Source organism: Nannobrachium achirus (assembly GCF_963921795.1).
Source record: "Nannobrachium achirus genome assembly, chromosome: 7".
Taxonomy (NCBI): domain Eukaryota; kingdom Metazoa; phylum Chordata; class Actinopteri; order Myctophiformes; family Myctophidae; genus Nannobrachium; species Nannobrachium achirus.
The window spans coordinates 33,875,108-33,890,493 of NC_137816.1; the positions used below are offsets into that span (position 1 = coordinate 33,875,108).

At 42.0% G+C, this 15,386-nt stretch overlaps 1 protein-coding gene across 3 annotated transcripts in view; it reads left to right on the plus strand.

The window, feature by feature from the left end:
* Positions 1–15,386, plus strand: part of ap1g1 (adaptor related protein complex 1 subunit gamma 1) — a 36,626-nt gene that overhangs the window by 12,599 nt on the left and 8,641 nt on the right. For all 3 annotated transcript variants that reach the window (XM_080729328.1, XM_080729326.1, XM_080729327.1), the window contains exons 6-19: positions 5,381–5,457; positions 7,522–7,617; positions 7,712–7,792; positions 7,878–7,976; positions 8,325–8,380; positions 8,624–8,737; positions 9,413–9,553; positions 12,655–12,709; positions 13,077–13,199; positions 13,351–13,440; positions 13,714–13,838; positions 14,265–14,369; positions 14,485–14,626; positions 15,210–15,336. In XM_080729328.1, coding sequence (XP_080585454.1) covers positions 5,381–5,457; positions 7,522–7,617; positions 7,712–7,792; positions 7,878–7,976; positions 8,325–8,380; positions 8,624–8,737; positions 9,413–9,553; positions 12,655–12,709; positions 13,077–13,199; positions 13,351–13,440; positions 13,714–13,838; positions 14,265–14,369; positions 14,485–14,626; positions 15,210–15,336 — 1,431 coding nt within the window. The remainder of the gene's footprint in view (positions 1–5,380; positions 5,458–7,521; positions 7,618–7,711; positions 7,793–7,877; positions 7,977–8,324; positions 8,381–8,623; positions 8,738–9,412; positions 9,554–12,654; positions 12,710–13,076; positions 13,200–13,350; positions 13,441–13,713; positions 13,839–14,264; positions 14,370–14,484; positions 14,627–15,209; positions 15,337–15,386) is intronic.

Genomic DNA, 15,386 nt, shown 5'->3' on the forward strand with positions numbered 1-15,386 from the left:
ACAATGTCCCAGAGAGAGAGAGGTCCTGTCGTGTCCAGCATTTTGAGGTGGAAACATGGAGAATGCACAGGCTGATCATACATTTGCTGACGCGTCGTTCGCTTCACGCTGTTGGTTATAGGCCTATATTCATTATTTATTTATTTTGGTCGGCAAAGCCCATGTTCAACTTCAAGTTCAAACTCTCTCACGCAACATGTCGCTTTGATGTCATGCAGATGTAATGGGCAATTTCCTATTGATCAGATACACACCTGAAAGTATTCACGCTGATTAACAGTTAATTTGAGCAGTGATGGTAAAAGTAGGCCTAATCAGTGAGAATGCTTTCAGGTGAGCCTTTCTCCGCGCTCAAAGGCCAAGTAAAAAAAAAGAGAACTTGAACTCTGTCGGTCTGACTGTCCCACCGCCTCATCCAAGCCTTCAACCAACTGTCCAAAAAGGAAAATGGACATGTAGGATTCATTTAGTTCCATTACACTGTCAGGGTATTGCATATCACCTAAAACCGGATTAATTCTTCAAAATGTGGACTACATCACATCACAGATGCAGCACTCAAGGTAATTAAATGTCAGACCAAACCTCACCGTTGTGACTCCGACCAAGCCAAATATATTATTAGCCTATCTTATATAAATATAATAACGATATTATATATCCCCACGTGTGGGGAAAGGCTTTTTTGAGAGGTGATAGAATAGGGTGGTAGAATAGGGTGGTTGGGCCCATTAAATATTAAAAAAAAAACTCTTTAAGAGGCTGCGCAAACAAAGAAAAGGAAAAAAAAGCAAAGGGGCAAATACACGTTATAGCCTACACAGTAGGTCTATATGTAGGCTGGTAACGTGTCCGTTGGCTTCACGCTGGTCGCAACGACTTCACTTTTAGCGTTTCTTGGTTATAGACCTATTCATTCTTTATTTTTTATTCTATTGGTCGGCAATGTGCGAGCCCATGGCACCATCCGCGACCCCACGTTGGGTCGGGACACACAGTTTGAGAACCGCTGCCACTTTCTCAATCCGTGGAGGCTGTAGCCTTGTTTCTTTATTCAATCAACTGCCAGAAAAAATAAAAGTGAGTGAAGAAAGAGAGAGAGAAAAAAACACTCTTGATTTTATCCCTCTTGAGGGGGCGGAATTTTCATCTAGTCGCGTCTCTCATGGCACCACCCCCCCGAGATCGTGGGTGGCTAGAATCGTGAGACGTCGGTCTCATTTGTAATGGTCTGAGATATTTCACTTGGCACAGCGGGATATACCGGGCCCGATCGCAAGACAGAGGATCGCTGTCGTTTGAAATGAACACCGATAAACCCCCGGGCACGACATCTGATTGGATCCAACATCGCAATTCGTCTGGGAGGCCTCTTACTTGCACATTGTCAGCAGAACTTTGCTGACACAACCACATCAGGAAAGCCATGTCCACAGTGACTGTTTCGGATCACAATACTTGTGTGGAATCTTGGCGCTGGCAGGAGATTCCATTAGAGCCTGCATGGGGATAGGAGGAAACACTTAAACCAGTAGTTGTTGGCCGAGTACACCAATAAACCCTCAAACTAGAGGTCTTTCTGCAGGTGTAACCATTTACTTTGGTATGCAACCCATTTCATGTGTCAATTTGTTCATTATTTATGCATGTAATCATTTTTGTGACTTGAAGAATTGTCTATAAAGTTTGATTTGAATCGAAGTGTGAGATATGTATCGGAGTGAGAGCAGAAGCAACACTAGAAGCAATGGTCTTCCGAGCACAGGTCTCCGCCAGGTCAGGTAGGTTATTGTGGCCCCCTGGTGGCGCTATCATAGGCAAATGTGAAAAGGGTGCCATGTCATCTGAGGCCTGTCATGATTTGAGGCATTTTGTTCCAAAAATGTGTTTTGCAAAAATGTAGCTGCTGGAGGCGCTATAACAGGCCTCCTGGTGGCCCTATACAAAGCAGATCAGAAAAATGCAGGGCAAAGGTTTTTCCTTGGGAGTGTGCATAAAAAGTTTTACACTGATCAGTGGAGTTATTGGTAAAAACACGATTCGGACCGTTATAGCGCCACCATGAGGCTGATTTGAAGTGGCATTTCTTCCTCTGCCTAGCGGGAATGTGCGTTAGTGTTAATTTTGTGAGCCATATTTTTATTTTTTGTCAGTCTTAGTCCTAAGACTATTGCCCTTTTTAGTTTTTATCACATTTAGTCAACACATTTTTTGACAGCAAATGATATAGAACATATCTAGTTAATCTAAAATTATTTCACCTAGCATTTTTGCTCATCCTTAAAAACAAAACAAAAAAACAATTAGACCTTTAGGGTTACACACCTCTACTCAGAAACACCTCTATTCAGAAGATTGACTCCTATTATTCTAAATAGAGGTGTCACCTAACCCTAACCTCAGTGGGAGTGTTTCTGAATAGAGGGCTGCCCCCGACCTTTAGATTAGTGATGTGTCGTTCATAAGAGTTAAGAGTTAAGATCTGTTTATTTGACAGGGACCGTGCTCATTAATGGACATGTCAGTTTTCACTTCAATGTAAATGAGCCAGAGTTAGCCCGCCGTGGGCTAATTTTCATCTGTAGTCCCTGGACCCCCACTGGTGGTGATCAACCCCCCCAATCCAACCCTTGATGCTGAGTGCCAAGCAGGGAGGCATTGGGTCCCATTTTTATAGTCTTTGGTATGACCCGGCCGGGGAATTGAACCCCCGACCTCCCAGTCTCAGGGCGGACACTCTAACCACAAGGCCACTGAGCTGGTCAGACAGACAGACAGACAGACAGACAGACAGACAGACAGACAGACAGACAGACAGACAGGATCCCCATTGGTGGTGGTGATCAACCCCCCCAATCCAACCCTTGATGCTGAGTGCCAAGCAGGGAGGCATTGGGTCCCATTTTTATAGTCTTTGGTATAAAAGACCGGCCGGGGAATTGAACCCCCGACCTCCCAGTCTCAGGGCGGACACTCTAACCACAAGGCCACTGAGCTGGTTTTTAATGAGTGATTCGTTCATAAGATTCGAATCATTAACATGACTCGTGAACGATTCGTTCAAATCCCTGAAATGGGTCGTTCACACTTTCGTTCACACTCCCGCCCCTCCCCCTAATAGCCCGGGCGGGCAGATAGAACGCGGCGGCGGGCTGTACTCGCGACATAATAAAAACGCTCCCGCGATTGTGTTTTTCACGGGACGATCGCGTTATGAACGAATCATTTGAACGAGTCTTTTGAACGGATCATTACCGTGAACGTGAACGAAATGATCCGTTCACTGAAATGAACGGGATTGCCCATCACTACTTTAGATGGTCTAATTTAAGTCTGTATACAAATGGAACCACCTTAACCCTAACGGGTCCATTTGGTTCCATTTGAACACCAAAATAAATGTTAATACTGCTGTACAGTAAATTGCCATTGATTTATTGTTCACACTGTCGGCTGTTTGTAAGACACCTCCGCCGATCTACACGCCCACAAAGCGTCGAGGATGCAACGCGCTGTGGGCTTGTAGGTCAATGGTGTTGCTTCCCTGTGTTCAGTGCGTTGTACACCGAAGCATTAGGCAGGAATGCACTGCAACGAAAGAGGCTGAGAGAGCCGCAAGCGACAGCATTTAAGATTAAAGCAACGTCAAATGTAAACTGAACAACCAGCCGTGATTGTCCATTAGTTCACCGCGGGGATGTGTTGTTGTGTTGAACGAGCACGTGAAACTACAATGCTATGCTACTAGCCTAGGTAGCAGCCTGCTACGCTACGTTCTGTGGATTGGCCCCGTCACATCGCCTCTCAGTCTGGCCGGGCAGGCTCGAGGCACAGGACCCAGAAAATCAGTGGAAAACACTCGGGAAGCGTACTGACAAACTAATCCACGGAACGCAGCACAGCGGAGCAGGCCTCATCTCCCCCTTTGCTTAATAGCCGTAGCTATTTGTAATGTTTCGGTCTGAATCCCTGACTCTCCTTTCATTCATCTGTCGGTGTTTGTGTGCGCCTGGTCTGCCTGCTGTGAAGGGGGTGTGTCTGACTGTGTGTGTGTTTGAGAGACGCTATTGGTGGGTTTGGGGCTTTGGGGAACAGCTGGCAGAGGAGGAGATGAGACGGAGATTCGAGTGTCCGACAATATCTGTAATATTATATTTCGTTTGTCTTAGTCCATGAACTAAAATGACCATAGATTTTAGCCTACTTTTTATTTAGTGAACTACATTTTTGTCTCGTCTTTATTAGTCAACGAAAATGCTTACTGATTCAGTCATAGTTATTGTTTATTGACGTGGTGTTTAGTCTCGTCTAGTCTAGTTTTCGTCCATTGAAAAATGGTCATTGGCGAACATATTTCGTCATAGATTTCGTTAACGAAATTAACACTAATGTGCGTGCAAAATTTCATGGAAATCGCACTCTGTTCATGATTTGAGGCATTTTGTTCAAAAGGGAGCACTCTTGCAAACCAATCTTAGCCAATCAGGATGGAATATTAAGAAATCTGAAAGACTCATTTTGTACTGTCCAAAAATGTGTTTAGCACAAATCCGCCCCCTGTGGAGCTACAACAGGTCCATGCAAAATATTGGGGGCAGAGGTTCTGCTCTGGCACCCAGGGAGTGTGCGTGCACAGTTTCGCTGCCATCGTGCCAACAGTGCCGGAGATTAGCTGTCCACAAACAGATGGAAGGACACCAAGCACGCGGACGGACAGGGGCAAAATCATAGTCAGCCTGGCATAGACAATCATTTCTCTGTGTTCAAGCATGTGTTGTGGGGTTCAGTTTGTATGTCAGCCACATAAACCACTGCCACTGATTTGATTTCAGTTGACCTATGTTGCCTGTAATTCTTCTTTGTTTCCTTGTTCACCTGTCTCTCAACACTGCTGTCTAAATACAGCCATATGCACATATACTATTTGAGACAGGCCAAGCAATCACTCATGATGTCCACTGGCTGCTTTTTTGTATGTTTCTGTTTGTGTAAACCTATAACTGTGGGCCTATCCATATTTATGAGGAAACTTTCTTGCCCGTCTGTACTTCTAGTAACCTTACTTGAGTTAACTTATTTATGATGAATCGTCCTTACCACAACCAACTTCCTTCAATATTTGATTTGGATCTTAGATAGCACAGTTATAGGATCACCATCATTCTGTTTCTGTTAGAATTTGAAAATCAACAAACTACGGAAAATGTTTGCCAGTAATCAAGTAAACCGTGAGTCTAGTCAATGGGCTAATCATGTCAGACCGGTATGTGCATGAAAGTGAAAGGAGACAAAAGAAAATGCACGACACATGGAAGTAAACACCTTGCACCAAAATGATAGGGGTACTTCGATCCTAAAGTTCTCTGCTTTGTTCCCTCAGGTGTTCTCCACACATCTGTTGTCCTACTCACTGAAATGTGTGAAAGAAGTCCTGACATGCTCTCCCACTTCAGAAAGGTAAGGATTCAAATTAAACTTAATTATTTGAAATGGATCCAGGGAATTAGGAAACATTTGTCTTATGGTCACACCACATGCCATTCTCTCTCTTTCTGCTTATACATTTCCCTTTCAGTATAGCAAAGACAGACTTGTTCTTACTTTTTTGAGCCTTGGATTGCATTCTTGGCCCCAAAGTATCCTCTACATTCAAAGTATACCTCAGTCTTTATCTCCTTCCACTGTCTCTTTCCATGTTTCTCAACTGCTATTGTACCTCTCCTCCCCTAGCTGTGACAAAAAAAGATCTTTGCACCAAAAGGCCCACCTCATGATCTCAAAACTTTACTTTAAGCTCTCTGAAAGTGAATGATTTCCAGTTCTCCCCTCCCTAACATCTACCTCATATTTTTTCTGTCATTTGTCTTTGTTACAACCCCTGCATTGTGTTAGAATGAGAAGGTAAGAGTACATTCTGATTCCATAGCTGGTGCATGCTGTAACGAGTAATCACCCCCACACAGTCACCATAGACGTAATAAAACCTGTGTCCAGTAATGTCATTCCTTATTTTATCCTTTTCTTTCAATCTCCTTGACTTTTACAGTGATCATTATGTTTGTCTTCTTTTAGGATTATGTAAAGATGTTTTATTTATTTTGTTCCATTTGTCAGATATCTGTCTCACTTGTCACGGTTTCATTGTTCCTCTTCTATGTACCTCATTTGATCACTGTTTGTAATTAAAGGATGTGATGGGTAAATTGATCACACACAAGGAGTTTTCACAAGGCACAGATAATCTGTACTTTTATCTGTTGTTGTCAGAGGATATCCTATGTGTAATGTCAATGAATGTCATAGGATTGTATATTTGTGATGAAACCTTGATATGTTTTAGTTGATGATTCACAAGAGTTTGGCTAGCAAAGCATTAAAATGGAATGTTGGAGCTTTTTGGGTGGGGGTGGGTACATTTTTATTTTCTCTAGGTTATCATGAAAACCTGTTTTTGTAACGCAGACCTGCCAACCTGTACGCTTTTTGCATACACACCACGCAATTCTAGGTCTCGGTACGCAGGCACAAAATGCCCGATGACAACTACGCAATTTCGTGGAATCGCACTTTTTTTCTGTGTTTTAAGGTCAGGGTATTAATAACGGAGTGATTTTATGAGACACTGCGGTAATTCTGCTGTCCTCCGACTCCTATCTCCTCGTTGCTGACAGCTTTGTGTGACTGACTGGCACTGCGGTCTGCTCTGAAGTGCCTGTGAGCCGTGCTAGTTTGAACCTGGTGTCTGAGAATGCGTTCACCTCATTTGCTTGATTACTCATGACACGACCAATGAGAGGTTTAGCTTTCAGTGTTGCTAAGATACGATCCCCCCCTACACCTTGATCCTTTCAAACCAAAACCATGCGATCGCTGACAGTATACTCGGTCCCCTACCTGGCTTAAAACTTTTATCACACAGCCACCAAGGAGTTACAGGTAATATTAAGATAAACCTTTAAAACACTCCTTGCTGTAATGGTACTCAAAAGAAAATCCCAAGGTTGGCAGGTCTGGTAACGCATAGACCTGTATTGACTTTGTCTGGAAACTTCTGAATGTAGTATACGTTATGTATATAAAGGGGGTGAAAAGTTAGTTTTGCTCTGGCAGTTAATGAAACGCTAGTATGAGATTACATCCATATCATGCTGCAAGCTTACCAAACTCTTTATATGAATACAGCAGCATTATTACAGCCAGATCCAGTTTGACAGAGATGCTGTTTCTAAATGCAAAACAGTCTAACCCAATGTTGAGATGCTGTTTCTAAAAGCAAAACAGTCTAACCCAATGTTCATTACAATCAAGGTTTCGATTCATTAACCTCAACAAGTTCCGTGCTTTTAATACAAATGAAATTACTGTATGAGTTGTCATTTGTACAAAAATATAATCTCCCCTAAGCCATAACACATATTTACCTAAATGCTAAAAAATACCTGCCTGCACAACATTCCTTGGAGGTTTAGAGAGACAAAGGCTTTTGACACCTCTTCTCTCCTGTTGTTCACCTTCTTGTAGCTGGTTCCACAGTTGGTGAGAATTCTGAAGAACCTAATCATGTCTGGATACTCTCCTGAGCATGATGTGTCTGGCATCAGTGACCCCTTCCTGCAGGTAAGACTTGAAACGTTTCATTTGTGCTACATTGGAGGCTATATGACCTTTTAAAACTAGCCTGGCCACGCTTGACACTTTCTGCTAATTTCAGGTCCGGATATTGAGACTACTCCGAATTCTTGGCAAGAGTGATGACGATTCGAGTGAAGCGATGAACGATATCCTTGCACAGGTTAGAGTTCAAGTTTGACCTTGTGTTTGAAAACCTCACTAACTGAATGGTAAATCTGACTCATGAATTGTTTTCATTCTTATAGGTTGCAACCAATACAGAGACAAGTAAAAATGTAGGCAATGCAATCCTTTATGAGACTGTTCTCACTATAATGGACATCAAATCAGAGAGTGGACTGAGGGTGAGTTCATTTGTTGCCCCTTCACCAAAATGCATGTTCTGTTAAAAGGTTCAATATGTTTTTGTGGATATGCAATCATTACTGATGCCCCATGTAGGCAAGTGAAGCAATACAAGTTTCAATCTATCTATATGGGAGAATCATATTCATTTTTGCTCACATTGCCTTGCCATCAGTGCTTCCATTTACCACTATGCATTTGTGACTAAGGTTCTCAAACGGCAGAGACTTACAGTATATATTTATAAACACCACCCCATGACTAATACATTACAATAAGATAGAAAATTGGAGTGTTCCTGAAAAATGTATTTTTCACATGGTAAAATCATTTTCTCTGTTTTGCAGGTGTTGGCAATTAACATACTGGGGCGCTTCCTTCTTAACAACGACAAAAATATTAGGCAAGTCACTTTTAAATCTTTTCAAATTTCTTTACCACCTCAATCAACACTTAAAGGAGAATTTTGGCTTGGAAGGTTATTTTATCTTTAGTTTGCGTTCTTCTCTCCTAAAAATATTAGTACAGATTTTCTTTTTCTTCTACTGGACTAAATAACCTTCTTGGCAGAATTCTTCTTAAGAAGTACAAAGACCCAGATCTCGCTTTGTTGTGAAGGTTATGTTTTGTGACGTGCCCATTTTAGATATGTGGCATTGACGTCCCTACTGAAGACGGTACAAACAGACCACAACGCTGTGCAGAGGCATCGGAGCACCATCGTGGATTGTTTAAAAGACCTGGACGTGTCCATCAAGAGGTGACGATCACAGAAGGCTAATGTCAAAGAGGGTTGTCAGCCTGTCACGATCACAACATTTTTGTTGACATAGTACAAATAATTGCAATTAACTCTTACTTATCTTGTCTGTTCAACGCCAGCAAAACACTTAACCTTTGAGATTTTATAGAAAAATATCCATCCATTATTTTCATCCGTTGTGTTTAAAAGAGACGCCCTGCAAGTCTTCTAGTGTAACAAAAAAATAAATCAGATGGCTGTGAATCTCCAGTGCAAAGAGAGAGCCAGTGGAATGTGGCTTGTTTTCTCCCAAAATCAATACCAAGCATAGCAAAGTGGATCTATTGCCACGAAAACTAAAGGAAACAACTCTGTGTGTGTGTGTATGTGTCACATGACTGGCTGTGTGTCATTGCTACGGCAACTCACAGACCACAGACAGCCAGTGGCTGTTCCATGGCCCAAATCAGGATTTGACGAGCGCTCACCATGGCAGTGAGCGACACGTGACGAGCGCTCGTCATAGGCAGTAAAATAGATATGTCAAATTACATAAATAATAAATATAATTGCATTAGAAACGACTGAACCAACATTTACAATGGTCAGAACAACATTTTATACTTTGAACAGTTTCCAAAAATAGACTACAAGCTTGCTTTACACCGCTGTCCCTTTTCATTCCCGTCTCAGGCGTGCAATGGAACTGAGCTTTGCTTTGGTGAATGGCAACAACATTCGAGGCATGATGAAGGAGCTGCTCTACTTCCTGGACTCGTGTGACCCAGAATTCAAAGCGGACTGCGCATCAGGAGTCTTCCTAGCTGCAGAGAAGTAAGAGAGTAAAGAGACTTGTGCATGTGTGCACTGCATGTTCAACTCACAGAGAGGTTGCTTTGCTGCAATGTATTCACCTGTTTTTTCCCCCATACTGAACTGGAAATGAACCAAACCGTGACTTTAAACATGATTTTAGTGTACCTTACTGGTCCACCCCCTAACAGGGCTCGAGACTAAGGGAATCCCGATGTCCCAAGGACGTAAAAATATGTAGGTCTGTTTGGGATGCAAATTGTGCATATCAATGTTACTTCGTAAATGGCGTGCAAACTCGCATCGTGAGACACACAGAAAATAAATATGATGTAAACCGAATGTTTAAAAGGTCAACAAAGGCAGTGCTGATAATCCTTTTCAGGTAGAACATAGTTGCTTGCTAACATGCTGCGCTATTTGAAGAGATTAATTTACACAGCAGAAAGGTGCGCATAACCGACAATGTCAATCTGGGTTACAACTAGTGGAAAAGAGCCAATCTACAAGCTGTGGCTGAGAGATAAATCTTGGCATGCAGTCTCCTTTCCTTGGAAAATATTGCTGCGCCACATCAAGAGTAAATCCCCTGATACACATAGCAATTTTTTCCTCAATATCAACCAGCAACGACCAGAGGCGTCAATTGGGTATGGCCATTGGCAGCGTCATTGGATTAATCTTTTTGTGCCTTCACGCGTGCGAGACACCAGTCATGTTGCCATACCTTATCAACGGGCATGAATTTATTTTAGGAAGTACATTTATTTTTTTTCTCCTTTAGCCAAGGTATGGCAACTGCCATACCTAGCCATATCCAATTGACGCCTTTGGTCATTGCTGGTTGATATTGATGAAGAAATTGCTACGTGTATCGGGGGCTTAACATTATGGATATGATTTGGATGGTGATATTTAACTCAGCGGGTGCCCACGCGTCAAACTCTTTGATGTCGCTGGAGGCCCACAACGTGTTTGCCACGTTTACTGTATTTACAGTATTAACTTTAAATCTCACCGTAAGGTCGGGGCTACGCCGGGATGTAGCCCATTCACCGTGGGTTGCTTCGAATCGACGCTGAGAGCATCGCGTGGCCGTTTTTTGTCCATATACTCCAATGCATTTCCCCATCTTTAACGCCCTTTATCTCTGATGTTTGTTTTATGGCTAAAACTGGCAGGCTGCGGCAAAATGACCAACTTTTGATCGGCAAACAACAGCTATGATCAACACTAGCCCATACAGTATGTTACACAATAACATCCTGTCTGCGGTCATGTGTCCAAGTGACGTCATGACGCATGCATTGACGCAGCAGGGCCGTATTCAATACAATGGTGGTGGGCCTGGGCATCGAGAGGGGATAAATGGGGCTCAATCTTGGGGCACCCAATGTGTTAATAAAATGTAAAATGGAACGCGGTGTCACCGCACCAAGCACAGACATATAGCCTACTTTTAGTGAGCAGTTATTTGAATATAGGACACATTGTAATTAAATTAATTGTTTTAACTTTTAGCATCTCTAGAAACCTGTTATCTCCAATACAAGACGTTATCTTTGTCTTCAACACAGCCAGCTGTGCATGCTGACATTCATTTCACAGAGTTCCCGTGCTGTGGTGGCTTATTTTCTCCAATAATGGTCCTTTTATATAACTCAATAACAGGTCCGCTTGTCATAAAATAAATACCTCCATCTCGGCTACAGTTCATCTGAACCAAAACATGCGTTGAGCATATAGACGAACACGATTGTAGGCTTGTATATTAGCTCCAGTGGAACACGCAACATCGTACAAACCCAATTTTACCGTAATTCCTCCAACAGTTGTGCATGGTTCTTTACCGTATATAACACCCACTCTCACTAGCAAACTGGCTGAGGTGGAAAGTCTGGTAATGGGAGGCTACAAACTCGTTGGCAATGAGATTTTTATAAGCTACAAATGACAGTATAAAAATAGAAAGAATTGCAAAGCCAATTTCACCAGCAAGAACAATAATAGGCTAATAATAATAATAAATATTATTATAATACATGAATTTATTAATTTATATTACTAATATTTTTGGGGACGAATTACATTCATTTGGGGACGGTAACATTTGTATTTTGGGACAGTCCTGGGCAATCAATGTACTTTCTTGGACCGGCAATTCCAGCTGGCAGAGTGGTTCCACTTGGAGGCAAACTAGAGCCGCACGCTGGAATGAACAAGTGTATGAATAAATATCTTTGAATGATTATGACCTTTTGTAAAATAATAGGTTCAGGAAAATAAAAAGAAGTATCACATTCTGCTGCCTTGTTTTTTAATCTGCACACTATAAGTTTATTGAGGTATTTAAAGAACACAGAGTAAGTTTATAACTGTGCACTGCAGTAAGGAAGGACTGTTATCAGGAGACTTGTCAACCAACCCATACAGCCCAGTCACAACCTTAGCTCTGTGCTCTTTAGATACCTCAATTACATGTACCGTAGTGTGCATATCAAACGATGTATAATATCTCTTTTATTATCCTAAACTGGTTATTTGACAGTCATTACACAATCATGAAATAATAATGTTTGTTCATACACTTGTCCACATGGCTCTCACTGACTTCAGTGCGTTCCATTAAACTCTGGTTTGCCTCGACAGGTGCGTCAATGGCACATGCCATGTCATAAAATGTTTCTGGTTCTCCGTTACAGAGACAAAGGAAACTATACAGGCACACCTTAAAATACCTTACTGGGCCTGGTCACCTGACCCTAGTAGTCTCCTAGTCTGCTAGTCTATAACAGCTGGTAATGAAGGCAATGAACAATACAACAGAGATTGGAAGAGCAAAATGTTAAGCTGAAAAATGTCAGAACAACAAATACATGATATGCATTACATATCCCAACCTTTACTGTATCAGGGCTCACTTGAAAATATCAATCTCAATATCAATCTTTATTTTATTATTATATATTTTATTTTTCAGTGTTTACACTTATTTTTTATTTTAAACTTGATTTCTGTCTCTTCTGTTCAGGGAGACTTATTGGCCAACCTATTCAAATGCTTTGAGGATTAAATGATTGATCCATCGTCGGACTGTTGAAATCATTTATTTTCTGTTACAGGTATGCTCCCTCGAAAAGATGGCACATAGACACCATCATGAGAGTTCTGACGACGGTATGTATACCTTTGTGACAACACTAATTCACCCCATTGTGACCACAGGAACATTGCCTGAAATTCATGAAATGTTAAACCTTTCGACTGCAAGAACCTAGCTCCATTTTGGCTCCAGGGGAATAGTTCCTCCCTGTATTTAACCGTTAATAAGTCCCTAAAGGTCTGTGAACACTTTGGTTGAAAAGAGGCTAACCAGCTAACAGTCACCCCTTTGCTGGCACAAAACTGCTGCCAGATCATTTCAACAGCCCTAAAATAAATAAATTCAACATGCATTCTGAACATAAGTTAACATTGCCAAAACAATGCACTGGTCATACACTAGCCGTCTACATTATCCTGCAATTTTTTTTATGTCCCACAGGCAGGGAGCTATGTGCGAGACGACTCAGTTCCTAACCTCATCCAGCTCATCACCAACAGTGTGGAGATGCACGCCTACACAGTACAGAGGCTTTACAAAGCCCTATTGGACGACATTTCGCAGGTCAGAGCTTGTTAGCCATGTTCACATAATGTGTGCACCATGACTGAAATCGCTGTAGATTTTTTGTTTTGTTTGTTTGCGTGCGTGCGTGCGTGCGTGCGTGTGTGTGTTATAAGCTTCAAAAGTAAAAATGTGTTTCTCTGTTCTGTAGCAACCCCTAGTGCAGGTGTCATCTTGGTGCATAGGAGAATATGGAGACTTGCTGGTGTCTGGCCAGTGTGAAGAGGAAGAACCCATTCAGGTACACATTCAGAATCCCAGCCAAAATAAAAAAATAAACTAATTTATTGGCCTGTTTGTGATAGCCTACAGAAATATCAGACTGGCCCACGGCAAACCCACTTAACAAAACTGACACCCTGACATTAACAGGCCCACACACAAAAGATCTGCCCACTTGCAACCCACGTCTCCCAACAGACTGCTTCCACCACAAACAATACTTTGCTAGGGTTAAGTAAACCCTGCCATCCAAGCAGACCTGCATCAGTAGTGGTGTGTTTCTGTGCTCTAGGTAACAGAGGATGAGGTTCTGGATGTGTTGGAAGGACTGCTGGTGTCCAACCTGTCAACTCCTGTTACCCGGGGTTACTCTCTTACTGCAATCATGAAGCTGTCCACTCGCTTCAGCAGTGTGAAGTAAGTGTGGTCTTTTAACATTCATCTACATTTTTCCAGTTGTATGAAGGCAGAGATTAAAGTGTTCCAAGTGCAGGGTACATACACACCTAGATAAGTGGAAGTGATAAAAGTTCAGTCAGTGATACATCTGCATGTGATAGGACTAGCGACTTTTGTGGCATCTTTTAAATCTCTCTTAAAACCATACTTGGAAGAGCCTTTACTCCTTGTATCTGTATCTTGCTTGAATTTTTACCATCTTTTTATGTTTTAAATAACCATTTGATTTTCCACTTAAAGAACCACTGTTGTAAAGGACCTTGTAATTTAAATTTTCTGTGTGGAAAAAAGGCTATATTAATTATAGTTATTACAGTATATTATAATCCATTATCCATTCTCTGTAAGGTAGGAAATACTTTTTACTGATGTTTCTTTTTTCAGCCGAATCAAGAAAGTGGTGTCAATATATGGCAGTAGCATCGATGTGGAACTGCAGCAGAGAGCTGTGGAGTACAATGCACTTTTCAAAAAATATGACCACATGAGGTGAGGGAGCATCGCCTTCTGTTTCATATTCCTATCATTGCCATTAAACCTCTAACAAACGGATGGACCATCAACTTCTACCTCTTTCCATTCTTCTGTTCCTGTTACTCTGTAGGCCAGCTCTACTAGAGCGAATGCCCATTATGGAGAAAACGTCTTCTAATGGCCCCACAGAGATTGTGCAGACCAACGGGGAGACAGAGCCCTCTGTGTTGGACCTGAAACATCCACCCCCTATAACTCAGCCAACCAACCAGGTAAGAATAATTCCAGGGACTTTCTTAGGCTGGACTCACACCTGTGCAGCTCTTCCGCCGCTGGAGTTTATTGGAGAGGCACGTCTCCACGTGAGGCACCCGACGGCGTCAAGTGGTGTTCAATATTGATGAACCTTGACCGCTCGCAATAGGACAGAAGTGCCGTCCATTGACCCCTCTACCTGGCCATTTCACTTGTAGTTTTCTTACAGTTGGCCAACAATCCCAACTTAAGTCAAACGAATGACACACTGGAAACTCTGCACTCATACCAGTACTGCTCACCACATGTAAGACATGGGAAATGGGAGCGCATGTTTGAGTCCAGCCTTAAAGCTTACTGCATGTGCATAATTTCTTAAAGGATCCTGTATGTGCATAGCATACAGTCCTGAGGCAGTCAAGTCAGTATTCAAAGACAAAATGTCAAGTTCAGCAGAGTGTCAGAGAATAACTTTGTTACACTCAAAATGACACCATTTGGTTGAATTTAAACGATTACAAATTAAGAGCTTTTTGATTATTATTACTTTATTTATTGTGGGTGTTTTAATGTTTTATTTGTATTGTCTTGGTTCTCCAGGCTAATGATTTGTTGGACCTGTTGGGTGGTAATGATGTGGTACCAGTCATCCAGACCACGCTACCCACCAAGCCTGCTTCAGCTGGAGGAGAGTTGCTTGATCTGCTGGGGGACCTCTCACTGTCTGGTAGGAGACTTGATTTCATCTCTTTGTTCACCACATTAACCCTAGCTTCA